General features: G+C 52.1%; 11 protein-coding genes across 11 annotated transcripts; 8 read left to right on the top strand and 3 right to left on the bottom strand.

Moving 5' to 3' along the window:
* Positions 1–7: 7 nt before the first annotated feature.
* Positions 8–2,348, bottom strand: N7477_000352 (SulP family inorganic anion transporter; the record flags this gene model as incomplete). The annotated part of the gene is made up of 3 exons (XM_056962015.1): positions 8–706; positions 764–1,871; positions 1,981–2,348. 3 exons carry the CDS (start codon positions 2,346–2,348, stop codon positions 8–10), a joined length of 2,175 nt encoding a protein of 724 aa, XP_056827018.1.
* Positions 2,349–3,043: 695 nt separating this feature from the next.
* N7477_000351 (translation initiation factor eIF2 subunit alpha) lies at positions 3,044–4,144 on the top strand (the record flags this gene model as incomplete). The annotated part of the gene is given in 5 exon segments (XM_056962014.1): positions 3,044–3,121; positions 3,183–3,327; positions 3,403–3,611; positions 3,696–3,834; positions 3,846–4,144. The coding sequence occupies 5 exon segments, from the start codon at positions 3,044–3,046 to the stop codon at positions 4,142–4,144; spliced, it is 870 nt and encodes a 289-aa protein (XP_056827017.1).
* Positions 4,145–4,762: 618 nt separating this feature from the next.
* On the top strand, positions 4,763–6,855 carry yvc1 (putative potassium ion channel Yvc1; the record flags this gene model as incomplete). Its single annotated transcript, XM_056962013.1, has 5 exons — positions 4,763–4,838; positions 4,888–5,215; positions 5,278–6,212; positions 6,266–6,406; positions 6,458–6,855. The coding sequence occupies 5 exons, from the start codon at positions 4,763–4,765 to the stop codon at positions 6,853–6,855; spliced, it is 1,878 nt and encodes a 625-aa protein (XP_056827016.1).
* A 508-nt stretch (positions 6,856–7,363) lies between these two features.
* Positions 7,364–11,608, top strand: N7477_000349 (ion-transporting P-type ATPase SPF1; the record flags this gene model as incomplete). The annotated part of the gene is made up of 5 exons (XM_056962012.1): positions 7,364–7,551; positions 7,615–10,308; positions 10,349–10,857; positions 10,935–11,094; positions 11,149–11,608. 5 exons carry the CDS (start codon positions 7,364–7,366, stop codon positions 11,606–11,608), a joined length of 4,011 nt encoding a protein of 1,336 aa, XP_056827015.1.
* Positions 11,609–11,986: 378 nt separating this feature from the next.
* Positions 11,987–13,127, top strand: N7477_000348 (aldo/keto reductase family protein; the record flags this gene model as incomplete). The annotated part of the gene is made up of 6 exons (XM_056962011.1): positions 11,987–12,025; positions 12,138–12,148; positions 12,198–12,255; positions 12,308–12,489; positions 12,541–12,910; positions 12,975–13,127. 6 exons carry the CDS (start codon positions 11,987–11,989, stop codon positions 13,125–13,127), a joined length of 813 nt encoding a protein of 270 aa, XP_056827014.1.
* Positions 13,128–13,318: 191 nt separating this feature from the next.
* Positions 13,319–14,311, top strand: N7477_000347 (putative gamma-cysteine synthetase regulatory subunit; the record flags this gene model as incomplete). Its single annotated transcript, XM_056962010.1, has 2 exons — positions 13,319–13,341; positions 13,390–14,311. The coding sequence occupies 2 exons, from the start codon at positions 13,319–13,321 to the stop codon at positions 14,309–14,311; spliced, it is 945 nt and encodes a 314-aa protein (XP_056827013.1).
* A 129-nt stretch (positions 14,312–14,440) lies between these two features.
* Positions 14,441–15,263, bottom strand: bud32 (serine/threonine protein kinase BUD32; the record flags this gene model as incomplete). The annotated part of the gene is made up of 2 exons (XM_056962009.1): positions 14,441–14,635; positions 14,688–15,263. 2 exons carry the CDS (start codon positions 15,261–15,263, stop codon positions 14,441–14,443), a joined length of 771 nt encoding a protein of 256 aa, XP_056827012.1.
* A 1,020-nt stretch (positions 15,264–16,283) lies between these two features.
* Positions 16,284–18,164, top strand: N7477_000345 (uncharacterized protein; the record flags this gene model as incomplete). The annotated part of the gene is made up of 1 exon (XM_056962008.1): positions 16,284–18,164. The coding sequence occupies one exon, from the start codon at positions 16,284–16,286 to the stop codon at positions 18,162–18,164; it is 1,881 nt and encodes a 626-aa protein (XP_056827011.1).
* A 1,173-nt stretch (positions 18,165–19,337) lies between these two features.
* N7477_000344 (uncharacterized protein) lies at positions 19,338–19,754 on the top strand (the record flags this gene model as incomplete). Its single annotated transcript, XM_056962007.1, has 1 exon — positions 19,338–19,754. One exon carries the CDS (start codon positions 19,338–19,340, stop codon positions 19,752–19,754), a length of 417 nt encoding a protein of 138 aa, XP_056827010.1.
* A 400-nt stretch (positions 19,755–20,154) lies between these two features.
* On the bottom strand, positions 20,155–21,131 carry N7477_000343 (mitochondrial 54S ribosomal protein uL22m; the record flags this gene model as incomplete). The annotated part of the gene is made up of 2 exons (XM_056962006.1): positions 20,155–21,032; positions 21,092–21,131. 2 exons carry the CDS (start codon positions 21,129–21,131, stop codon positions 20,155–20,157), a joined length of 918 nt encoding a protein of 305 aa, XP_056827009.1.
* Positions 21,132–21,965: 834 nt separating this feature from the next.
* On the top strand, positions 21,966–25,902 carry N7477_000342 (U6 snRNP complex subunit PRP24; the record flags this gene model as incomplete). Its single annotated transcript, XM_056962005.1, has 3 exons — positions 21,966–23,032; positions 23,091–24,543; positions 24,595–25,902. The coding sequence occupies 3 exons, from the start codon at positions 21,966–21,968 to the stop codon at positions 25,900–25,902; spliced, it is 3,828 nt and encodes a 1,275-aa protein (XP_056827008.1).
* Positions 25,903–26,063: the final 161 nt, after the last annotated feature.

The following is a 26,063-nucleotide window of genomic DNA, read 5'->3' as shown; positions in this document are numbered from 1 at the left end:
GGCCAGTCTACAAATCAGGTGTCTGGTCTTCTGTCTCAGCCAGTCGGATAGCCTCATCAACACTAGGCACGAAGTGGGTCAAACCTCCACACTCTTCGACGATGCCGCTTCGCTCAAACATTCTGAAGACTTGAGTGTTGGGCAGCCGACAGAAGAAAACCCGGGTTCCCTTTTCTCTATACGCGGATACTATTTCACATAAGACCTGGGTACCAGACCCATCGATACTCGTCACGCCATGCACATCGAAAATGATATTCTTGTTGTGCTCCGGCGGACGCATTCGAGGTAAAGAAGGGTGAGCCCGACTGGAGCCGTAGAGTTCTAAACGGCGGAGACGATTTTTGAGATCGCCTGTGTTGGCGAAGGTGAGAGGTTCAGGAATCTTAATGATCAACGCGCCCTCGATGAGCTCAACGTTCTCGGGCTGAAGCTCAGCGTTCTCAAAGCGGGCGTCGGTACCCGCGACTTTGCCTAGAATCTGGATGCGTGGTTGAGTGGAGTGGCGGATGAGAATTATGACAGAGAGGCCAATTCCGAGAGCCATGCCAAGCTCGAGAGAGTAGAATATGGTGGCGGTGAAGATAAGGAACATGAGGACGAGCTCAGTCCATCCACGGAGACGGAGGAAGAAGATCAGATCGTGTGGGCACTCTTCAACAAGCGAGTATGCTACGACAGAGATCATGGAGCAGAGAACTGCTTTCTGTTTATTGTAAGTTAGTATTTAATCAGACGACAAAAACGGAAAGGACGGACGAACCGGGAGATAGTATAGATATGGCAGGAGCAACAAGATACTAACGAGGGTGATCATGCTGAGGAAGATGCTGCTCATTGGGGATCGTGCTCCCGTCTGTACATTGACCTTGCTTCGACCGTATCCACCAAAGGCCGGTAGAGACATGAAACAGCCACCGACGAAGTTGGCAACGCCCAGCGCAACCATTTCCCGATTTGCACTCATGTGCATATCTTGAATGCCATCGGGCTTCCCGTCACCTAGGGCCTTTGCTGCAACTGAAGACTCGAAGAAGCCAAGCAGGGTAATGATGAATGCTTTGCTCATGGCTGCCCGGATGTGCTTCATGTGTCCGAACTGGAAGGGCCACTGGAATGCAAATAACCTACTAGAACTGATTTCGGTATGCCCAAGCAGTTCAAGTCCCTTATCTTCCCAGTTGAGATGCCATGCCAAGATTGCGGACAGGACGACAACTATGAAACGGTCCGGAAAGTAGACCACTTGAGGATAGCGTGGCATCATCCACTTCTTGACCGTCCTGAACAGCATGATAATCCCGAAGCTGACCAGCGAGACAACCGAAGTAAGTAGATGGCTGTCTCCCACATTGCGAGCAATGAAGGAAAGCTTGCTGACCGTGGTACCATGGCTAACACCGGTCTCCTTCGCCTTAGTCGCAAGTCCCAGCTCTGGGATCAATTGGTCCACAAAGATCACAAAGCCGATAGCAGTGATGAAACCTCTGAGGAAAGGCCGACTAAGCACATTATCCAAAAAGCCTAGTCGAGTCAATCCAGCAATCAGGATCATGGCACCAGTCATTGCAGTGACTATTCCTATGATGATGGCACTTTCCATGCCGTTGTCATCTCCCGCCTCGCTACCACCAATGCTGGCCTTGACGATAGCACCTGTAAGAAGCGAGCCAGCCGCCTCTGGACCAACCACCAGAAGAGGACAGCTACCTAAGATAGCATAAATAAAAGGATGTATGACGAAAGAGTAAAGGCCGTTGATGGGCGGTGCATGGGCAAGGTTAGAGGCCAACGATAACGCCATTGGGATGTAGATGGAGGAAACCGTGAGCGCAGCTATCAGATCCCCCCCGGACATAAGACCATTGATACTGTCCAATCCAGTTGAAGAACGGAATGTAGTAGGAGAGATACCTGCAGCTAGCCGTTAGTATTCGACTGGAGGCGAGCTATGACGGTGCTTGTGAGACTTTGGCATACTGTTTTCTGGAGTCATTCATGGACAGAGCCGAGAGAGACGACTTCATTTGCGACATATATTCCGATTCAGCGCGAGATCCTGGTGGGTCATCGCTAAAATGGCCGGATGCTGCACCCGCACCTTCAACACCATGGTGATCACCACCACTCGGATTTCCAAGGTATATGCGTCTTCCTGTGTCCTCCGGCCGTGGGGAAAATGTACCATGACTGCAGCGTCGTTCACCACACACCGGACCCGAACGATCGTAAGACTCCAGTAGGCGAGTTCTCAGATCTGCTTCATTTGAGATGCCAAGTCCCTCGGTGCCATTGGTTTTGAAATCGAGGCCTGGAGGCGACCGCGAATTGCTGTTCGAGCGAAACATTTCGACGAATCGGTTCCGTAGCGAGGAGGCTCCCAGGACTAATGGAGCCGCGCACTGGAAGAATAATGATTTGCTCCAACGAGATCAGAGGACACCCAACTTTACAAGAAGAGGGGTTTCAAACCCTCCATCAGCGACATCAGTGGCAGAAATGAAACAGGGTCGGAGGAAACCTCGAGGCCGGGGAAACTACTGGCTTTTACCGACAAGGGCGGTGGCCGCTAGGGAGCGATAAGCGGAGCCAGTTATAGCCTGGAGTTAGCGGGTTGTAGTGAGCCCCGGTGGGTTGTCGATACTGTGATTCTGTGCAAGGTTAATCAATACTCGTCAGGCTTAAGCCGCATGAGCATGAGCATAGGCCTCAAGCTTCAAGCTTGATTCGCTCATGTAACTCTGCTCGTGCTAAGTTTATGTGTTTTATTATGTCATCAGCTGTGGATGGCGGTGAGTCACATGACAGCGTGCTTTCTAGGTCACGTGAATGCGGTCAATGTGGGTTTTGAGTCCGCCACAAAGCGATTTGAATCGATTGTGCTTCCGATCAAAGAACCTCTCTCCCGGCCCTCTAACCCCCTCACTTTGCTAGGAACCGACTTGGAAGGCTCTAGCATACCGTTTTCCTCGGACTGCCGATTCATCAGTCCACTTTTCACCGGAAAGTTTGTCGCTGGAATTTACAGCGCAACCCCGCCAATATGTCTTTAACAAATTGCCGTTTCTACGAGGAGAAGTTTCCTGAGGTGGACAGCTATGTCATGGTCAATGTCAAGCAGGTACGAGTTTTCAGATTGGGTATGGAGGTTCTTAGGCTTGTCTGACAGGTTATTCGGGCAGATCGCCGAGATGGGCGCCTACGTGAAGCTGCTTGAATACGACAACATTGACGGCATGATTCTGCTCTCCGAACTTTCGCGCAGACGTATCCGTTCCATTCAGAAGCTCATCCGTATCGGACGCAACGAGGTCGTCATTGTGCTCCGTGTCGACAAGGAGAAGGGCAAGCAGCTCCCGTTCTAAACCATGGAGATCCGATGGCTGACTCATGGTCCTACAGGTTATATTGATCTGTCAAAGCGTCGTGTCTCCCCCGAAGATGTCCTCAAGTGCGAGGAGCGTTACAACAAGAGCAAGGCCGTGCACTCGATCATGCGCCACGTCGCTGAAGCGACTCAGACCCCCCCTCGAGACCCTCTACCAACAGATCGCCTGGCCCTTGGACCGGAAGTTCGGCCACTCCCACGACGCATTCAAGCTCGCCATCACGTATGTTGCATGATAAGGTTACAAATTGAAGGATACCTCTAACTAGGGTTCTACAGCAACCCCGATGTCTGGAACGATGTCGAGTTCCCCTCTGAACCCGTGAAGAAGGAGCTTCTGGACTATATCGGCAAGAAGCTTACCCCCCATCCCACTAAGGTCCGTGCCGACGTCGAGGTCACCTGCTTCGGCTATGACGGAATCGACGCCGTCAAGGAAGCTCTCCGTACCGCCGAGGCCGACAACACCCCGAAAACCAGATCAAGGTCAAGCTCGTCGCCCCTCCTCTGTACGTCCTGACCAGCCAGTGCCTTGACAAGAACCATGGTATCAAGATGCTTGAAGCCGCGATTGAGAAGATCTCTGCCAAGATCAAGGAAGCCAATGGCAACTGCACCGTGAAGATGGCACCCAAGGCCGTCACCGAGCACGATGACGCCGTCCTCGCTGAGCTCATGGAGAAGCGCGAGCGTGAGAACCAGCAGGTCAGCGGAGACGAGGACGATTCGGAGAGTGACGCCGATGTTCCTGAGTAAATGGTGCATCAACGTTTGCGAAGCACCGGGTGCCCAACGCTTCATCGGCGTTGGCAATACGCGCAACCCTGCGAAGAGAAGGAAAAATGGGGCAAAAAATGGATAGAGAAAAAATGATGCATATTACGCGATCAATGAGAGAGGACGGATTGATGGCTCTATGTGCTCTTGGGCACGAATCCAGTCAGAAATTGCCTTGGTACCAAGGGCAGTCGCCTGCAACTCGGGCCTGGAGATGAAATATCCACGCCTGACGCAGGCGCTGTGTGCCAATTGGTGAAGTTCTTGTGCTCCGGCCCATCTATTGTGTCGGAGAAGGGGGCAAGCTCTGATGTAAATACGTTGTGATGCAACCGAGACGTTCAATGCCAGTGATGCCGTTAGAGCAATTTAGTCCCAAGTTCCCTAATCGCTCAAAATATAATTTCTAAAAGTCAATCTAAATATGAAACGCGGGAAAGATAAGCGTAAAGCGAAAACCGGGAATCGCTTTACAGCGGGTAAACCTCGCGCGCTTGGACTTGTTTACCGATCTTTGACTGCGATCTCTTCCTCCACGGTTTTCCAGGGCCTTTCTTCCTCTTGACTCAAACCGAATTTCTACCAATTTTTATCAACATGGGACATTGGGGTGAGCTTCTCGGCTTTGATCGCCGAAGAGCAAATCACCGCGTTCAAGTTGAGCGTCGTCGACGTACGTCATGTTCAACACAAGCTGTGCAACGTCACTAATCACTTTGCAGTTCTTCCTGCGTATGCTGCCGAAGAGCCTCAATCCTCAGAGTCCTCAAAGGAGATCGCAAAGGTTGCGCTGCGCTTGAAATACCAGATTGAGCAACTGCTCGTCTGTGAGGTCGAGGAGAGCGCCCTGACCGACCCCAACAGTCGCATCATCACAGACAATGTGATCAAGACCGCCAAAAATGCCGGCGGTGAAGATTATAAGGCCTGTATTGTCTACTGTCTACTCACGTGTCTGCGATGGTTCCAGATCCAGGCCTCTGTGGAGCTCTGGGACGCGGATCTCCACGAAGGTCGAGCTGTAGCTTGTGAAGTCATCGCAAAGCGCATGTATGACCACCCACCCTTTGGCCATACACCCCCAAGAGTATCATCACTAACCTCACGTGCAGAATTGAGGGCGAGCAAGATCAGAGCTATTTGCTCAAAAATATTCTTCTTAAGCGCTACTCTATCTTCATTGAAGGTGAAGAGACGGATCCTGCCAATGTGATCGAGCGTTCGGTTGATCTCCATGCGCTGAGAGTCATCAGCTCTGCTGGATACCAGAAATGTATCGCGTACCTGTGGCAAGGCTGGATTTGCCAGGAAGAAGGCAATCCGACAAATTTCATCGAGTACGCTGATAAGTCAAACTCTGACTACTGGACTCATTTCCACCCAGACCGGATGCGCACTCCTCATTATCAGAATGTCTGCCAGATCGTATTTTCTCTGATATATCTTGCGCTGTATACAGCTGTGATAAATACTGTCAACCCTACCGGTGATCTTGACTTTGTCGAGTGTATCCTTTACACGATGACCCTTGCGTTCATCTGTGACGAAGTAGCCAAGTTTTGGAAGGTGGGCTGGAATTACGTCGAGTTCTGGAATGCCTTCAACTCTACTCTTTACGCCCTGCTGACGATATCATTCGTCATGCGCGTGGTTGCATTGGCCCATTCACCCGGAAATCATAATGAAAAGCGGCAATTCTTTAACGAGCTAAGCTACAACTTCTTAGCTTTTGCCGGTCCGATGTTCTGGATGCGCATGATGCTCTACTTAGACTCGTTCCGCTTTTTTGGTGCTATGTTCGTCGTGCTGCGTGTGATGATGAAAGAAAGCTTGATTTTCTTTGCTCTTCTATTCGTGGTTCTGGCTGGGTTTTTCCAGGCTTTTATCGGAATGGCGCAGGTTGACGACGATGTCGATATCGTCAGACCTATCATTCAGGGCATGGCGAACACTGTAATGCAGAGCCCCGATTTCGATACTTTCCAGGATTTTGCATACCCCTTCGGAATCATTCTTTACTACATTTTCAACTTCGTCGTCATGATTGGTGTGTGCAATCCATTATATTGAAGCCAGGGAGAAATTGCTAATGTCTCGCAGTCTTATTAAACATCCTCATCGCGCTGTACAACAGTGCGTATGAGGACATCTCCGGCAACGCCACTGACGAGTACATGGCCATCTTCGCACAGAAGACCATGCAATTCGTCCGCGCTCCCGATGAAAATGTCTTCATTCCACGTAAGTTCTTACGTCCATTGAGTAACTGACGCCAGCTAATCTCCACCTTAGCCTTCAATCTGATTGAGATTCTGGGCCTTGTTGTTCCATTCGAATGGTGGCTCTCGCGAAAGCACTATGCCAAGCTCAACGATATCGTGATGTGTATCATTTACTCGCCTCTTCTCGTCATCACTGCTTGGATTGAGGCCCGCGAGGCAGAGGCCATCAAATGGAATCGTCGCCACGGAGAGGAGGACGAGAATGACACCCAGGAATGGGAACATGTAGCTGAGGAGGTTGACTTTGACCTCGATGATAACTGGAAGGAAGAAGTGAAGCAGAACACGCCTAATATCAAGGCTGACCCCTGCACCGCAGAGATTCGGGAGTTGAGGGATCAAGTGGCTGTGTTAACGGAGTTGGTGAAGAAATTGAGTGAGAAGACAATGGTGGATGGATTATCTTGATAGACCGATGCTCAGGTGTGGTATCTGAACTGGAAAGTGCTCGATGATTGACACAAGGGTATGCCAAGATACATGTGTATGCAGATTATCCGGGTGCATGTATATAGGTCTATATATCGTGGCCGAAGTCTCATTCTATTTCTGTTCTAGATGGGCATTTGCCTGAGGTTTATATATTAATCACGAAGTCCTGAGCTTCAGCAGTCACCTCGCACACATGGGCAGTCGAAGACTGCCATCTTCAAAAGGTGTATGTCTTCACTCAACAGAAGATCATGAAAGTAAGAGCATCTACGCGCGCCTAAAAAAAAAAAAACAACGCCATCCAGGTACTTGGTACGATTAACGATGTGTAAAAAAGAAATATCTCAGGTTTTTTTTAGGAATAGCCGAACGCGGGGGTCGAACCCGCAACCTTGAGATTAAGAGTCTCACGCTCTACCGATTGAGCTAGCCCGGCAGGGCTTGGTGGTGTGTGAGTGAAAATATGCGTTCATGAGCCAGACAAATGTGTATTCTGGCTCGGTGGGCTCAGATCCACCTTAGTAAGCCACTAGCGCGTCCCGGGGGCGAAGCCCCCTCCTGGAACCGAAAATATATCGAACTGGCCTCTTCGAGCATTCCATTCATTGCGTCTTTATGCGTGTTTAGTGTGCCGTTCACTGGACCCCTTTCGCGGTCCTTGGCTGCCATCATGTATGTTTCGATGTTTCCTCAAGCTGCTTCGATGCCTCGACCTCTCGCTAATCAATACATTAGGGCGAAACTCGCAGACGACCCCCAGATTCAACATGCGTCCCTGCACAATCCCCTCCCGATTCAATTGCATACATACGTATGGCCATTTTTGATTATCTGGCCGGCGTTTTTTGCCTTCTACCTGTCCCCTGAGCGCTATAACACGTACATTCAGGGTCAGGAGTGGACCTTCGTCTTTGCGGGGTCCATCATCACAGCGCAGTCGCTTCTGTGGTTGATGACCAAATGGAACATCAATATTAACACTCTGTTCACCACTACCTCCGCCAAGTCTGTCGATACTGCCCGCCTTATCAAGGTCATTCCCATCACCAACGCCGGTTCCGCCGAGATCTGCCCTTTAGTCCGTGAGAACGCGGGTGGAAAGAAGACTCTCTCGTTCCTGTTTCAGAAGCGCCGTTTCCTCTTCTACCCCGAGACTCGTACCTTCGCTCCCCTTTCCTACGTCCTCGATGCGGAGCCCAAGCCCCCCCTCAAGTTCTTCCAGCAGAGCAAGGGTCTTACCACCAAGGCCGAGATCGACCGCATCCAGCACCATTATGGTGACAACACTTTCGACATCCCCGTTCCTACCTTCGTCGAGCTCTTCCAGGAGCATGCGGTGGCACCGTTCTTCGTTTTCCAGGTGTTCTGCGTTGGACTATGGATGCTGGACGAATACTGGTACTACTCGCTGTTTACCCTTTTCATGCTTGTGGCTTTTGAAAGCACTGTTGTGTGGCAGCGCCAAAGAACCCTCAGCGAGTTCCGTGGAATGAACATCAAGCCCTACGATGTGTGGGTCTACCGGGAGAACAAGTGGTCGGAAATTACCAGTGATAAGCTCCTTCCCGGCGATCTCATGTCTGTCAGCCGCACCAAGGAGGATGGCGGAGTTGCCTGTGACATTCTCCTAATTGAGGGCAGTGTCATCGTGAACGAGGCTATGCTCTCTGGTGAGAGTACCCCGCTTCTGAAGGAATCTGTTCAGCTTCGCCCAGGTGATGATCTGATTGAGCCGGAAGCTTTGGACAAAAACTCATTTGTGCACGGTGGTACCAAGGTTCTCCAGATCACTCACCCTAGCGCCGCCAATGGAGATGATGCCCTGAAAAACCTGGCCGACGGTCTTACCAGTCCTCCCGATAACGGTGCCATTGGTGTGGTTGTCAAGACTGGGTTCGAAACCAGTCAAGGTAGCCTCGTGCGCACTATGATCTACTCTACCGAGCGTGTCTCTGCCAACAACGTCGAAGCTCTGCTGTTCATTCTTTTCCTCCTGATTTTCGCAATTGCCGCTTCTTGGTACGTGTGGCAGGAGGGTGTTTCCCAGGACCGCAAGCGCTCCAAACTTCTTCTGGATTGTGTCCTCATTGTCACGAGTGTCGTACCCCCCGAGCTTCCCATGGAGCTGAGCTTGGCTGTGAACACCAGTCTTGCTGCCTTGAGCAAGTTTGCTATCTTCTGTACCGAACCCTTCCGTATTCCCTTTGCTGGACGCGTGGATATTGCTTGCTTCGATAAAACTGGTACCTTGACTGGCGAAGACCTTCTCGTGGACGGTATTGCTGGTCTCACTTCGGGACAGGCCGGTGCGACGGTTGAAGCTGATGGTGCTCACTCTGATCTGGCAAAGACTGCGACCGTTGGACCCGAAACTACTCTCGTCCTTGCCAGTGCTCATGCCCTGGTGAAATTGGATGAGGGTGACGTGGTGGGTGACCCCATGGAGAAGGCTACTTTGGAGTGGCTTGGTTGGACTCTTGGCAAGAAGGACGTTTTGACCAGCAAGGGTAATGCCCCTGTTGTTTTCGATAGGCCTGTCGATTCTGTTCAGGTCAAGAGAAGATTCCAGTTCTCGTCTGCCTTGAAGCGCCAGAGTACCATCGCGACTATTACTACCAAGGAGCCTAAGACCTCGAAGAAGAGCAAAGCTACCTTTGTCGGTGTCAAGGGTGCTCCTGAGACGATCAGCACCATGCTTACCAATTTGCCTGATAACTATGAAGAGACATACAAGCACTTCACTCGCAATGGTGCCCGTGTTCTCGCTCTCGCTTACAAGTACCTCTCCACCGAATCGGAAATTTCACAGAACCGCATCAACAACTACGTTCGCGAGGATATTGAGTCCGATCTGATCTTCGCTGGTTTCCTTGTTCTCCAGTGTCCCCTGAAGGAAGACGCTATCAAGTCCGTCCGCATGCTTAATGAAAGCAGCCACCGTGTTGTCATGATTACCGGCGACAACCCGCTAACTGCTTGCCATGTTGCCCGTCAGGTTGAGATTGTCGATCGTGAGGTAGTGATTCTTGATGCCCCCGAGCACGATACCTCCGGTACGCGGCTTGTCTGGCGCACCATTGACGACAAGCTTAACATTGATGTTGACCCCACCAAGCCTCTGGACCCCGAGATTCTGAAAACCAAGGATATTTGTATCACTGGTTACGCTCTGGCCAAGTTCAAGGATCAAAAGGCTTTGCCCGACCTCCTTCGCCACACCTGGGTTTACGCTCGTGTGTCTCCCAAGCAGAAAGAGGATATTTTGCTTGGCCTCAAGGATGCTGGCTACACCACCCTGATGTGCGGTGATGGTACCAACGACGTTGGTGCTCTCAAGCAGGCTCACGTTGGTGTTGCTCTTCTGAATGGAACTCCCGAGGACTTGACCAAGATTGCCGAGCACTATCGAACCACCAAGATGAAGGAGCTGTATGAGAAGCAGTGCGGCATGATGCAGAGATTCAACCAGCCCGCCCCCCCCTGTTCCTGTGCAGATTGCCCACCTTTACCCCCCTGGTCCCTCCAACCCCAACTACCTGAAGGCCATGGAGCGTGAGGCTCAAAAGAAGGGTTCTACTGTCAAGCCCGGCGAAGAGATCCCTACTATCACCTCGCCCGGTGCCCAGGCTTTGCAGACGTCCCAGAACCTGACTCCCCAACAGCAGAAACAGAAGCAGGCCCAAGATGCCGCCGCTGGATTTGCCGACAAGCTCACGTCTTCTTTGTTGGAGCAGGAGCTCGATGACAGCGAGCCACCTACAATCAAGTTGGGTGATGCTTCTTGTGCTGCGCCGTTCACCAGCAAGCTGGCCAACGTCATCGCCATCCCCAACATTATCCGCCAGGGCCGTTGCACTTTGGTCGCCACTATCCAAATGTACAAGATTCTTGCCTTGAACTGTCTGATTAGTGCCTACAGTCTGAGTGTCATCTACTTGGATGGTATCAAATTTGGTGACGGTCAGGTCACCATCAGCGGTATGCTGATGAGTGTTTGCTTCCTGTCTATCTCTCGCGCGCCAAGGTATGTTGCCCCGCTCTATGTCTCTTGATAGTCAATTGTGCTAACAATTTCCAGTCGGTCGAGGGTCTGTCCAAGGAACGCCCGCAGCCAAATATCTTCAATGTTTATATCATTGGCTCCGTGCTTGGACAATTCGCCATCCACATTGTCACTTTGATCTACCTTTCCAGATATGTCTATTCCATTGAGCCGTACGTCACCTTGTCAATCCCCCTTCCAGCGATCATTGCTAATAATCGCAACAGGAGATCCGATAACGTCGATCTCGAGGGCGAGTTTGAGCCATCCCTTCTGAACAGTGCCATCTACCTCCTCCAGCTGATTCAGCAAATCTCCACCTTCTCAATCAACTATCAGGGCCGTCCGTTCCGGGAGTCCATTCGTGAGAACAAGGCCATGTACTGGGGTCTGGTCGCCGCCTCTGGCGTTGCCTTCTCTTGCGCCACTGAGTTCGTGCCCGAGATCAACGAGAAGCTGCGTCTGGTGCCATTCAGCAACGAGTTCAAGGTCACGCTGACTGTGCTGATGATCTTTGATTATGGTGGTTGCTGGCTCATTGAGAATGTCTTGAAGAACTTTTTCAGTGACTTCCGTCCTAAGGACATCGCTGTCCGTCGCCCTGACCAGCTCCTCCGTGAGAGTGAGCGTAAGGCGAAGGAGCTGCAGGAGGCCGAGGCTGAGAAAGAGCAGCAAAGAAAGATTTAAGTAGCTGAGATTTTAGAGAGTTCGTGGACTTTTGTATGTATACATAGAGATGGAGATTGGTCCATAGATCATGCATGAAATTTAATTCGTGTTTTTGCTGACGTGGAAACCATTCACCTCGTCAATTGGACTTCCAAAGCTGTGGTTTCAGCTCATTAAGTAACATTTCCTGTGTCAGTCATCTTTGGGTTGGCCCCGGAGCAAGGGCAATGTCATCACAATGATCCACCCACGGGTATGATCTCATACCTCTGTTGGTCTCTCCGTCTCCACCGACCTGCTTGTTTCCCTCTCTACCCAACGTATAGCTTTTGTGACAACTGGCAAAATAGAAAAAGAAAAATGGCGGCCAAATACACTCTTCAGGCTAGACACCGGATGCTATCGGGCCATGAGATCCCAGTCATCGGATACGGGGTAAGTGCTTCTGCGCACCTGAATACAGACAAGGGAACTGTCTAGTGCGGCTTCCTAGCTTCTGGTTCGGGTATATGGGGGGGACAAGGACTAACAATCTTGACTTGGACAGTCTTACATGATGTGAGTATCAGATAGTGACCCCGCATGGAAGCCCGACTTATAACGACAGCGCTCCAGGCACGACCGAAAAGGTCGCCGCCGAGGCACTCAAGGCCGGTTTCCGCCATGTAAGTGCCTTGTCACTCGTTTTTTTGCTATGGATCTAATTTTGCGCATCAGATTGACTCGGCCATTATGTACGGAAACGAGAAGGCCTGCGGCCGAGCCCTGAACAATTCGGGAATCGACCGCTCTCAGCTATTCTTCACCACTAAGATCCCGCCCGGGTCAATGGGATATTCGCGGACAAGACGGGCCGTGGACTCGAGTCTGCGAGAGGCAGGACAGAACTATTTCGATCTGTGTGTCCATACATCTATGCAATTTGCCCGAGAAAGACTAACGCGACGCAGAATTCTCATTCACGCCCCCTTTGGTGGCAAAGAGGCCCGACTCGGATCGTGGCGCGCACTGGTCGAAGCTCAGAAAGCAGGTAAGACCAAGTCCATCGGTGTGTCCAACTATGGTGTCCACCATCTCGAAGAGCTAGAAGATTACATCAAAAACGGAGGCGGCGGTGAGATTTCCGTCGGTCAGTGGGAGTTGCACCCTTGGCTGGATCATTCTGATATCACAGAGTGGTGCCATAAGCGTAAGATTATCGTCGAGGCGTACTCACCTCTGGCGCATGGTGAGCGGCTTCGGGAGCCGGTGTTGAAGAGTCTCGGGCAGAAGTATGGCAAGAGCCCGGCTCAGGTTTTGATTCGATGGAGTTTGCAGATGGTTAGTACCGTACACAACGAACATATCGCACAAGCGACTTTTTGGCGTATGCTAATCGAAGTAGGGATTCCTGCCTCTGCCAAAGTCGGAAACTCCGCAGCGGATCAAAGAGAACACGGAGGTGTTTGACTTCGAGCTATCTGCAGAGGATATGAAAATGTTGGAAACTGGGGAGTATTCTCCGACTGATTGGGATCCGACTGTGGATGTGGATTAAATGGCTTCTAAAATTTAGAAAATTATCGAGTAGACAAAAACATAGATCGAAGGCCGAGGAGCCGTGGATTTGTCAGGGAATCTCGGAGGGGTTGTCGCGGGGTCCAATTTCCAGCGCGCCCTCTCCGACCATTTTCTTTCCTCTTTCCGTATGAATCCTGTCTCTATCCTGCTCCCTCGATCAACACCATCATGAAGTTGATCCTCTCTACCTCGTAAGTGGTTCTCCTGAGAAATCAACCAACTCGGCTGACTTGGCGCAGCAATATCATGAAGGGCGGCCGACCCGTCATTCGCCAGCCGCTCACACAAAAGTCCAACGTCGAGTTGATCAACTCTCTTCGCTCGAACTTTGTCGCTTCCCAGCAGATCGATTCCAACGGCTCCACAAATGGCGATGCGAATGGACCTCGTTCCAACCGACAGGACTATAAGTCATGGACCACGGTCCAGGACGGAGCGCTCTACATCCCCGCGATTGATTTTTCGCAGCCCGGTCTGGCCGAGGAGCGCGATCAGTACGATATCACTGTAAAATTGTTCTACTTGCCGGGAATCCCGGTGTCGAGACGATGCGCACACACCCGCGAGGCGATTGACTTGGTATTGAAGGAACTACATGTGAAATCTATTGATTTGCTCATCGTGTCGTTTCCCGGAATCTTGTTCGATGCCGATGACGACAGCGAAGACGAGGAGGCCTCGCTCACCGGAGAGCCGGATGACTTCGATAGTATGGTACAGACATGGCGGGTGTTAGAATCTCTTCACAAGCAGGGCATGATCGCACAGTTGGGCGTGGCGGAGTTCGGCAGTGAGCGCCTGGCGCGGTTCCTCCCGCACACTCAAGTCAAGCCCTCGGTGGACCAGATTAATCTAAAAGACTGCTGTGTCGTGCCCAAGTCTTTGATTCTCTATGCTAAGCAGGAGAAGATTCAGCTTCTGACCCATAACGACTGCAACGATATCCTTCCCGTCGGCACAACGAGAGAGCTCCTTGGACCCACGGAGCATGGTTCCGGTATCCTGGCTTCTGCCCCGCAGGCCGATGATGGAATTCAAGGAGATGTGGAGCCACAGTGGGTGGTGAAGTACACAGCAGTGGTCAAGGATCGCGGTGTAGTCGAGAACAAAGGATACTTTGCGCTAGCGGATGTTGGCACATGCGTCAAGGACCGGGCGTGAAAGATAAGGAAATGGTCGTCAAGCATTCATTCATGTTTTCAGCGTGGCGTTTTTGAGGGTCCAGACGAACTCCAGTCTAAAGGAATGAATTCTCCCAGGACAATTGTATGCAAAATGAAAACAGGCCCTTTATCCAAGCATGCTTCGCTTGCGGCCTCGCAACCGCACATCCGCAAGCCTCTTGAGCGTAGAAGTCGCGCCCTTGTGGCTCTCCCGGTATCCCTGCAGCAAGGACTCGAAAAGTGGTTCTGACCGTGGATGCGTGCTCCCAATTGCTCGCTCCAGCACGTACAAGTCCACGGCGCGGTCTTCGTCCTGTGCGCTCTGCGATGCAAGGCCAAAGTCAATGAGGACAACCTCCCCCCTCCATAGACACCCCTGTGGGACCAGGATCTGTGGATGTCGCGGGTAACCGTAGCATCAAGTTACTCGTCGTCAGATCGCCATGAACCACGCCAGCCTTGTGCAGTCCACCCAGCGCATGTCCCATGCGTCGTAGCAGACCCCGCACGCGCTCCTCCTCCCACTCGAGCTGTGCCTGGTCCAGCGATGAAGTGTTCTTTTTCATCCATGCTTCCCATTGTTCAAGCACGATGCGCACCACGGGGCCGTCAATCCATTCCATGAGCAGCCAAGCTCCGCCCCAGCCGCCATCCTCGCCGCCCTGACCCTCCCAGTCCATTGCTAGTACGGCGGGGACACTGACACCTTCCCGAACTAATTTCACTAAGCATCGCGCTTCTTGAACGATTCGTTGCCGAGTCAAGCGACGATCGAGGATGGGGTGTCGGTATGGTTTGGAGGGGCGGATCTTGAGGGCGGCCGGAGTGGAGGGGTCAAGTGAGATGGTTTTGTAGAGGTGGGCTTCGGCGCCCTGGGTGAGAAGGACAGGTGCCGGGCTGGTATTTGTGAAAGGCGAGGGGAGTGCTGGAGGCTTATATTCGTCAGTCATGGCGGTCGACGGGGTTGTGCGTAGCTGTTTGGAGCTGGGAAAAAAGTTCCGCACGGAGATCAAACACCGTAGTGGGGCTGGCGACTCTCGACTCACGGATCAACTTCTCTTCCCTCCTTGACTTTGTTCTTTACTTGTTCATGCGACCAGGTCTCAAGGCATCGAGGCTTTTCCAAGCTTGACTCAATACCTTGCAGATTATACTCAGGCTCTACTAGGCATGAGACAGGGAGAATTTGCAATCGCGAATTGAAACGCTGGAGCAACTATAGGTATCTCTCAATTGGACCTCTCACTGTGATATGGCACGAATTGCATTCCGTCCGACCTTGGCTGCAGAAACAATTGCCATCCATTGGGCTGTGTCGTCAAACCAGAGGGGCCCGCGTGGGCATTACGCTGCAGATTAGCAGGTTAAGCTCGTGAGATTGAGGTTGGTGTTCTCAAACATGAGGCTGAGCTAGGCGCTAGGGGCGTCAAATATACAATTACTTGGACATTGATACAAGGTCATTTCTCGAAGGAAACTTGGTCCAATTTCCCCCATGATGTCGGTTATACTACATGCCCACCGTATCCTCCAGGCTACCATGGAAAAGGGCTAGGCGAGATGGTCATGACCACAGGTAAGAGACAAACCAGGGAACAACAGACCCTCGGCACAAAAACTACGACGGCCCCGCTGTGATCAGCTCTAAGCCCCCCAAATGAGCCCCCATAGCCCCAATCAGAGCGATGAGTCACTGCGCAAAGTCCACCAGGAGCGACTGTGTCGGGGTCCCAGACGGGTTTAGCGTCAGTCGGGGACCCGAAAGGGGTAAGGCGTGTTTCGATGGTGCGGGCGCATATACAATGGTGTTCACCCTGCCTCAGGTTCTTTTTTGGTTCTTCTTGTGACGGTCTTCGGATCTTATTGTTGATTCTACCCCGGGACGATTTTGGCCCTGTGCACCCCCCGCGCGTCTCTCTTTTGATACCCGATTATATAGATTTTGTGATTCAGTGATACCCCCGGAAGCAATGGCGTCCATTCAATCTCATTACTTCTATACGGAGGTTCCTGGCCAGTCCGACGAGTACGTCGACTTTGACCAGTTCCTCGACTTCACATCGGTCGATGGTGATATCTCTTCTGCCTCCGCCAACTCTGTCTCGCCCGAAATGGCGCTTCCCTACGATGCTGACATGTTCGGCGATGACCTCCTGGACTTCACCCAGCCCACCTTCCCAGACATGTTCAATTACGAGTTGTCCCAAGATGCATTCCTGGATCAGTCCACCGAAATGGGTTTGATGCAAGGTCCGGCGCCGGTGTTTGACGATGTTGCGTTCCACGGCTACCAACCCTACGACTTCAGGCAAATGGTCGAGGCCCAAGCCGCTGCTGACCCCCGGATTGTCTCCACCAAGGAAAAGCGTCGCGAAGCTTCAATCGCTCTGCACCTCCAACGTTTGTGTGATGCCACCGCCCTCGATCTGGAGATGTCATCTGACTCCAGCGCCAGCTTCTCCTCCCAAAGCTGGTCCGACTGCATGCGCGAGAGCATCTCGCCCAAGCCGATTAGCACCAGCACCAGCACCAGAAGTACTCCCGTCTCTTCTCAAGAAGCTGGGGGCATGGAAATGGTCCTAGATCTGAACATGAATGCCGCTTCCAACCTGCCCAAAAAGCAGAAGCCTCGTTCCCAAGCCCAGAAGGAGAACTACATCAAGGCTCGCAAGTACGGCGCTTGCGAGAAGCACAAGAAGCAGCATAAGAGGGTAAGTCATCAAGTCGTCCCTTTCATCAGACATCTAACGTGCTTCCAGTGCAACTGCCTAGAGAAGGCCGCCGCCCGTGCGGGCGTCAATGAGGTCCCGATGGACGTTTCTTACAGGGAACAACCACGACCTCAACAAACTGTACTCCCGGGCACGCACCCATACAGTCTACCGGGCCACGAGCCAACAGTAATTTCACCTTCACTGCGGCCCACGGCCAAGATGATCAAGAAACTCAAGAGCACCCATTCGCCGCGTTACGATTCGTCGCTTTGTACATCGGCACTACAACAATCCGTCAAGACGAAAACCAATGTCGACAGTGTGGCGGGTCACAGTCTGCGGAACATTACGAATGTTTCGCAGTCTTCCGTTAAGGATAGACAGCACGTTCCAAGCTCACCAAGCCACGTTTCACGCAAGACCGCCATCCTGGATCTGTCGCCAATTCGGGATAGAAAGCATGCTCACAATTCATCGGGGCTTGTCCTGACGTCCCAGTCTCCAACTATGCCTCCGTCTCTCAGGACATTGCGGAGCTCTGTTGGCCAGCAAGTATCCTGGTTCTCCGCTCTTGGGTCCACCCCAGCAAGCAACTCTGTGCGTTCTTCGGAAAGCAAATCCACCAAGCAGGTTATGCTGCGAACAAACCGTTCCGATACGGGCACAGTACGTGCGCCAAATCTGGAAGTTCGGCGCCCGAGACAGACTACGGTATCGCGACAAGTCAAGGACGAGTCGACATCCCCGACGGCCAGTCTAATGCACACTCAGTCTCTCAGGAGATTCCAAAATCGTGGAGCTCTGGCTGTGTCAAATCTCACTCAACGCCCGGTCGTTCTCGAAGGTTCGAGACTACCGTCCGCGATTCTTACGACTGGACTGCAATCTCCGGGTTCCACGGGTTCCTCGGGTCTGTTTGGTCAAAGTGCCGCAATGGTTCGTTGTTTTGTCGCACAAATGGGAGAAGTGTTCGCAACGAATGTTCTCGCATTTGCCGGCGCTTGGCGATCATCCCTGCCCTTCACCACCTGGTTGGAGGATGTGACTTATAAGGGTCTCTCCCTTGGTGGTTGGAGTCTAATGTCTGCCAAGAAAGGTCTTCAGCTGCACAGTATGCGTACCTTTTGGTCTGCATAGACTGTTTACCATTCGTTTGCTAGGCCAAGATCAGGCCAATGGACTGAAGCTGTTTTGGTGAGCCTTTTTAGTGAGTCGCTCTGGATGATTTTTTTTTTGAGCAGCCGTTTTTGCTTGTTTTATGCCTTTGGCGACGATATTGCGTTGGAGTTGATGGGAAAGCTTCGCCTGTCTAGACGTCAAGGTCTATACCGTGACTGGATGAAGAAAAGAATCCTGCTATAAGACAAAATACAAAAGTCATTGTGCGCATTGTTTATTCTTTTCTGTCAATCTTGAACTGCAGCGCAGTCCTGTAAACCCAGTACTGTATAACGTTGAAGGTGTTCAATGGACTCCACTGCCCCACCACGCTCCTCGCAGCCGCCCCGTGTCCAAGAAAACACACACTTCACAGTTTGCAAGACCCTTCAATTATGGCACGAGGTACATTCAAGTTCAGCACAGAGCCCGGCTACTTCCTTCAGGATGAGCCTTCTACCGATCCAGCCACTTTTGACTATGTAAGCCCAACTCCGAGAGTATCAAAGACGCCCACTGAGACACTTAGGTTGCATCAAACTTCGGTCTCATAGACCGTGATTACAATTGTCAATCAAGTTCCCACGAGAATGCTACCCAATGGGAGAAGCTCCAGCAGCAAGTCGAACAAATGAACAATTCCCCTGACTCAGACAAGTCTGATGTCCAATATAAAGTTCTCTTCCTCGGACGACACGGTGAAGGTGTCCATAACGTCGCCGAGAGACGCTATGGTACTAAAGCATGGGATGTACGTATACTCGTTCTTCGCCTGGCACGTGAGATCTCCTTTCTCATCAAGATCAACAGGACTACTGGTCCCTTTTGGACGGAGACGAGTACGGCTCTTGGGTAGACGCCCGCCTAACAGAAGTGGGCATCTCTCAAGCCAAAACCGCGCGCAACGCATGGGCAAAGCAGATCAGGCAGAAGATACCCTCGCCCCAATCATACTACGTCAGCCCGTTGACCCGATGTTGCCAGACGGCACAAGTCACATTCGAGGGACTTGACATGCCTCTCACAAGTCCCTTCAGACCAGTCATCAAGGAAGTAAGACGCATCTCTCTCTTGCAAGAACGGGGGTGGATGGTTGGCATTATATCTGGATCAAGAATTGAACTAACATTGACTCAGCTATTACGTGAAACAATGGGCGTACACACCTGTGACCGTCGATCCAAGGCATCTACTATTGCAGCCGAGTTCCCCAAATATCAATTCGAGTCGGGCTTCTCCGAGGATGACTTGTTGTATGACCCGAACATACGAGAGTCTGACGAAGACCGGAATAAGCGACTACAGTCTTTGCTGAATGACATCTTTAGCAATGACAAGAATTTCTTCCTATCGCTGACGGCGCATTCGGGCGCTATCACTAGTATCTTGGAGGTTGTTGGGCATCGGGAGTTCCCTCTACAGACTGGCGCGGTGATTCCAGTTCTCGTCAGGGCGGAAAAAAATCAATCGTCCTCTGCATCGAGAAGTGACGCAGGACCTCAGATCAAGGCGTTTGCGGAGAAAGCTCGTAGAGACGAGGAGTTCAAAAGGCTGAAGGAGGCTGTGTGATCAGGCCGGACGTCTACGGAGACGGCTGCTTTCCAGAAGCACGTTGATGGCGCTACAGATAGATATACTTAGAGTTCTTGTGATGTATTTCAATCTTGTATATTGTACATAGGCTACTCGCCCGGCTTTCTACTGCTAGATGCAAAACTTCTGCACACTCCCGACCAGGGAAACAAAAAAAAACAATAATAAACGAAACCGGTACATCCACTAGTGGAATGCAAGAGTAAATAATACAACGCAACGCCAAAAGGGAATCTCTTTCGCATTTACCAGCTGTAGTACTGGTTCTGAGCTGAGATTTTCCGGTCTGGCAACTGGGTCCAGAGCTGTGATCTCCGCTTCCGCAGCGCATCGGCTTCACGGTCCTGCCACTGACGGATACGAGTCTTCTCTTCCTTCAAGACCACTGATAGACCGGTGGCCGGGGACGGAGAGTGTTGATTGTGCCACGGGCACGGTGGTCCATGCCGAATCCGTAGGGCCCACGGTTGACCCACGCTTGCTCGATGTAGATTGATGTCGGGTCGGTGATCCTCTTACGCTCCCCATCCTTGAGGGTAATAGTGACGGGCTTGGGAGTCTCACCCTCGGCCGGGAGGCCCATGCCGGCACGGACCATGGCGACGTTCTTCGCGTGCTCTAGGTGCTCCAACACGTCCTTAGCAGCCTTCTTCTTGCTGAAACGCATCTGCAGAATAGCCTCGTCGATGTTCTTGCCTGCGATTTGGCGAGCCAGAGGACCCAGCTTTTTGACGGAGGTCTTGAACCAGTGTGACTTCTCCAGGGTTTCGCGCTCAGTGCGCTTGATCTGGACAGATTTCGGGATGCGGCCGCGTTTCCGGATCTCGCGGATGACCATTTTCTGTTCCCAACGGAACTGGGCCTTGGGGTTGGGGTTCAAGGCCATTTGCATACGGTCCTTGTTGCGCTCCTCCACAGGTAAATTCTCCAGTTGTCCGGCTTGTTGCTCTTGGAGCTGCTGCTTCTTGCGTTTGATGTTGGCACCAGAAGCGATGTCGTCGGCGAAAATGGAGCTAGCACCCAGATCACCCTCGTCTTGCTGGGGAGCGGATGGTGTGTGAGTAGCCTTTCCGAGACTTTGAGACCCATTGCCCCCCGCGGACGAGCCTGTCCCCTTAAGCAGCGACTTTTCCTTCTTCGTATACCATTGCTTGATGCCAGACAACCATCCAGGCTTCTGGTCATCCTGAGCGCGATAAATCGGCGTCGTGGTCAGTGTCCGCCGGGGGACGAACGAGACGGGAGTCCGGGCCGCTAAAAAAAGAAAGATCAGTATTGGTTAGTCCTTTAGAAACAATAGAGAATGGACGCACCGGCCCGAACAAGCTGCCCGTATGGATAGCTGACACCCATTGTGATCGTTGAAATGGAGTGTTGTTGGTATGGACGACGGTGCAAAAAAAGGTGATACAAGCGGACTGCGCAAATGGCAGTTAAAGCCAACCGTAGACCTCTCATGCCTCAGGCATGATATCGCGAGGTGATTGATCAGATTGGGATATCGCATCGCAACATTTCATGAATTATTAACTCTAGGAGCTTGGAACAGATCTTGAGCGTCGCCCGGACCTCAAGGGGGACCTGCTCTGCATAATCTGCCCATAGTCACGGCTTGCATTCCCTTACACCGTCATCTCCACACGGAAGATCCACTAGCCCTCATCTTCCCTCTTTCAGGGCCTTCAGTGCTTCTCCCTCCATCGGCACCTTTTCCCTTTCCATCCTTCTTCTCCCTCTACCCCTCTATCACTCCACCAGTTCACCAGGCTCCTGCCTGCCCTTTACCTGTATGCTTCGCTCTCGACGTACTTGACACCTGTGATCGAACTCAACTGGGACCTCTCCCGCTCTTTCTTTCACACGTTCCTTTTCGCCGACTCTCCTCGGTCCCCTTCGGTCTTCTCGAAGAACGGCTGTTGCAGAAAGATTCAAGCTTCGCGCACTCATCATAGCGCGATATCCCCAGCGACTGTGGAGTTCGGCACGAGGAGACGGGATCTGAATACCGAGCTGCGTTGGCGGATGCAGGAATGGATGTGTCGTTGAGACATTTCGTGGCTGTTGTCTGATCTGGATCTCTGCTATCCTAGCACTATCCGTGACCTCTGGTCTTTGACATATCTTTGGGTTCGCCGTCCCTTCTTATCTTATTCAAGGGTGTGTAGTAGACCGTGAAAACCCGGCAGCATGGACATCAATTCACTGCTTTCCCCGGACTCAAACCCGCAATCTGGAAATTCAACGCCCGTACCCGGCCCCCCGTCGAATAACGCGCCAACTCCAATTACGGCCCCATCGTCTTCCCCCCACAAAGCTATCCAGCGCGCACGGTCGGGTCCTGGTCGCAAAGGAAAGGTTTCCTCGCCTCTTGCGCAACAAGTGTATGCGCCACCTTCCATGGTCGAGTCTTCCTCGCCGGCTGCAAGCCCTTCTATTGCCTCCAACCCTGGCGGTGGAAATGGCGCAGCCAATGTGACCGAACAACCACCCTCGAGACCACCACCGACCGGGATGGATACCTTGGCAGACTTGGCTTCAATGCAGCACCATCAGCCGCCACCTGGCAGGAATGCCCCCTCCATGCTGCGGAATACCGAGTCGTATCAAAGTCAACTCTCTCCCTCCACTATTCACCCTCATGTGAATACTATCAATCATAACACGCCAGCCGCCCGTACATCCTTCGATATCGCAATGTCAGAGGGCCCGCGGGCAAGCGCGCGGAAGAATTACATACAAACATCGCTGGAGCCGGACGCGCAGCACTCGGCGACCACTTTGTTCAATCAAATACAGGAAAATCCCCACACCTACGAAGCGCACGTCCAGTTCATCGGGTTGTTGCATGCGGGCTTTGTAAACCACGTGTACCCACCCAATAACCCGGATATCCATGGCGACCCGCGGCGATACGATCTCCTGAAAGACTTGCGAACTGCTCGGGAGGAAATGGATAAGCTCTTCGCGATGGGTGAGGATCTTTGGGCCGAATGGATCCAGGACGAAAGCATGCTTGCTCATTCAGTAACGGAGCGTATTGCCGTGATGGAGCTTTGCCAACGATCGGTCGAAGAAGAATTTGGCAGCACACAGCTCTGGCATATCTATGGTGAATGGGTACTCTATCTTTACAACTCTGCGGCTGGTGAAGGTGGAGCTGGCCAGTGGACTGAAGAAGACCGATTGGTTGGGCGTGAAGTTTTCAGCTGGCAGTCGGTCTTGGATGTGTGGCAACGGGCTGCGGAAGCCACTCGGTGGAGGATCAACAACAGTCACCTCGTCTGGGACCGATTGCTGGAGCTTTATACTCAGGACCTCTCGCGAGCTCCCCTCGCAAGAAAAGATCAATCATCTTCGGGGCCTGTACGATGTTCGACTGCAGACGCCTCACGCGACCTGGGATCAGACATTCCAGGCCTTCTCGAGTTTCATTTCTTCCTACTTTGAATCCAACTACGAAGAAATCATGTCCAAAACAGTTGCTCAGGGATCAAAAGCGAAGAACCTTTATAACTCTCGTGAAGAACATGAGCTTCGATTGAGCAAGGCGCAGGAATCTGGAGATAAGACTCTTGAGTGGACAGCTTATACCGAGTACATCGACTGGGAATTGAGTCGCAACCGTCGACGTGATTACAACTTCGAACTCGCAAACGCTATCTACCAGCGCGCTGTTTTACATTTCCCAACCGATGTTTCTCTGTGGGAAGATTATGTCATGTTCCTCATCGGCGAATCCATGCATAATCACGTCTCCACGACGACGATTGCCACTCTGGAGAGGGCAACTCGGCATTGCCCTTGGTCTGGTAATCTCTGGTCTCAGTACCTTTTGAGCTCAGAACGTGAGGGCCAGTCATTCTCCAAGATCTCGAATATTAAACACAAGGCTACTAGCACTGGGCTTCTTGATGCCGGAGGCATGGAAGAGGTTCTCAAAGTTCATGTCACTTGGTGCAGCTACCTTCGTCGACGTGCTTTCCTCTCCGAGGCTACCGACGAGGATCTCGATGTGGCAGAGGTCGGCATTCGCTCGGCGATTGAGAGTGTACAAGAGCTAGGTGAGAAGAAGTACGGTCGCTCATACCAGGGCGATCCTCTCTTCCGCTTGGAGCGCATTTACATTCGATACCTCAGCGAAAGTGGCAGCTGGGATAGCGCACGTGAGACCTTCAAAGGTCTTGTTCCTCGCCGCGGCAACAGTTACGAATTCTGGCTCACATACTATGGCTGGGAACTCATCTCATGGAGCAAATTTGTTCAAGGCGAGGCGACAGTGGACGCCGCAAGGCGGACACCCAACCCAAGCTATGCTACTGCAGTTTTGAAGCAAGCCATCAAGCGCCAAGATCTTGACTGGCCGGAGAAGATTGTGCAGACTTACATCGCCCACTGTGAGGACTATGAGGACTCGGACGAGCTGCAACTTGCGGTCATTGAGACCCGAAAGGCCATGAGAGCTGTTACCGCCCGAAGGGAACTAGAAGCACGTGAAGCTGCTGCGGCTCAACAACAGCAGCAGCAGCAGCAGCAACAGCAACAGTGGGAGGCCGCTGCTGCCGAGGCGTCCACGTCGGAGAAGAGAAAACGTGAGGATGATGCGAATGGCGAGCCCACTAGCAAGAAAGCTCGCGGGGAAGAGACGGCCAACAATGAAGAGGAGGAGCCGGCGGGGCCTAGTCGTGATCGCGAGAATGCAACGGTGGTGGTCAAGAATTTGCCGCACGAGACGTCCGAGCACCAGGTCCGACAATTCTTCCGACACGTAAGTCTATCATTGCCCTGTCACTTGCACCCATACTCACCCGAATCACAGATCGGCACAATCAATGGCGTTAAAATGATACGCGGTGAAGATGAGAAATCAGAGGTCGCAGTCATTGAGTTCGAAACACAAGAAGAAGCTCTTAGTGCCCAGACTCGGGATCAAAAAGACTTCCATGGAAATACCATTGAAGTACAGATTGCTACCGACACCACCTTGTATGTCACGAATTTCCCCCCGACTGCTGATGAGGAGTACATTCGTAATCTCTTCAGTAAGTACGGCGAAGTTCTTGAAGTACGCTTCCCATCGCTCAAGTATCAAACCAAACGACGGTTCTGTTACGTGCAATTTGCCACTTCCAGTGCCGCACACCAGGCTACCGAACTTGACGGCACAACTACTGAGAAAGGCTTCAAACTCGTTGCTAAGATCTCGGACCCTTCTCAAAAGCAGGATCGCTCTGGAGCCATGCAGGAAGGACGTGAGATTTTCTGCAAGAACATTGACTTTAAGCTAAGCGAGAAGGAGGTGCGGGAGGCATTTACAAAATTCGGCACGATCGAGAAGCTCCATATGCCAATCAATGTCGATGGCGGTCGTAGAGGGTTTTGCTTCATAACCTTCTCCACAAAAGAAGAAGCTGAGGCTGCTCTCGTGATGAATGAAGAGATGCTCGGATCGCGTCGTTTACAAGTCAACCCCAGCGGGCAGACCGGTGCCAAGCGCATTGCGAGCACCATCATATCGCGAGTTCGCACATCGGCCTCGCCATCTGCAGAGGGTAATGGCGATGGCTCGGATGCTGTGGAAACGACTGGCGACCGTGGTAATCGTACGCTCGGCTTGATGAACATTCCGGACACGGTCAACGACGCTCGAATCCGCGCCCTGGTGGAGCCATTTGGACAATTAATCAAGATCGTTCTGCGACCGGACCATCAAGGCGCCATCGTGGAGTTTGCCGACGTCCTTGATGCTGGAAAAGCATCGCTGGCTCTCGAAGGCAGAGAAATTGTCCCAGGCCGTCCCCTTCGCGTCGGAAGTGTTGCTGAGTTGAAAACGCTCCATGCTGAGCGCAAGACGGACCGGATCACGTCGATCAAGCATGAGAAGCCGAAGGCTAATCTCCAACCTGCGGGTCCGATCAGGCGCCCTCAGCAGCCCGGTGCCCGTGGAGGCCGCCGAGGTGGACTTGGTCTAAAACGAACTAGTGCTCCCGGCGGACCGGCGGACAAAGCGACTCCTGACAGCGACAAGATGGATACCACCGTCGACGGCAAGGACGGCGATGCTGGCAAGTCCAAAAAGAGCAATGATGATTTCCGTGCGATGCTGCAGCAGAACCGCACGGCGTGAAGTGCGATGGCAATGAAAGTAACCGACGTCACATCCCTTACGGCATGAATCTGGCTGGCGTTTTTTGTCTTTTTATTCTCGGTGGCCCCTATTCTACCTCGCGATCCGTATGTATCAACCCGGGTGGCTCTTTGTGCCATAGCTTTTTGCTTTGCGTTTCT

The sequence above is a fragment of the Penicillium maclennaniae genome, assembly GCF_028827695.1.
Source record: "Penicillium maclennaniae strain IBT 15551 chromosome Unknown utg000001l:1.0-3280838.0:1.0-3283122.0, whole genome shotgun sequence".
NCBI classification, from domain to species: Eukaryota; Fungi; Ascomycota; class Eurotiomycetes; order Eurotiales; family Aspergillaceae; genus Penicillium; species Penicillium maclennaniae.
Note: the sequence above shows the minus strand (reverse complement) of the source record. Positions and strands in the feature narration are given on the sequence as shown.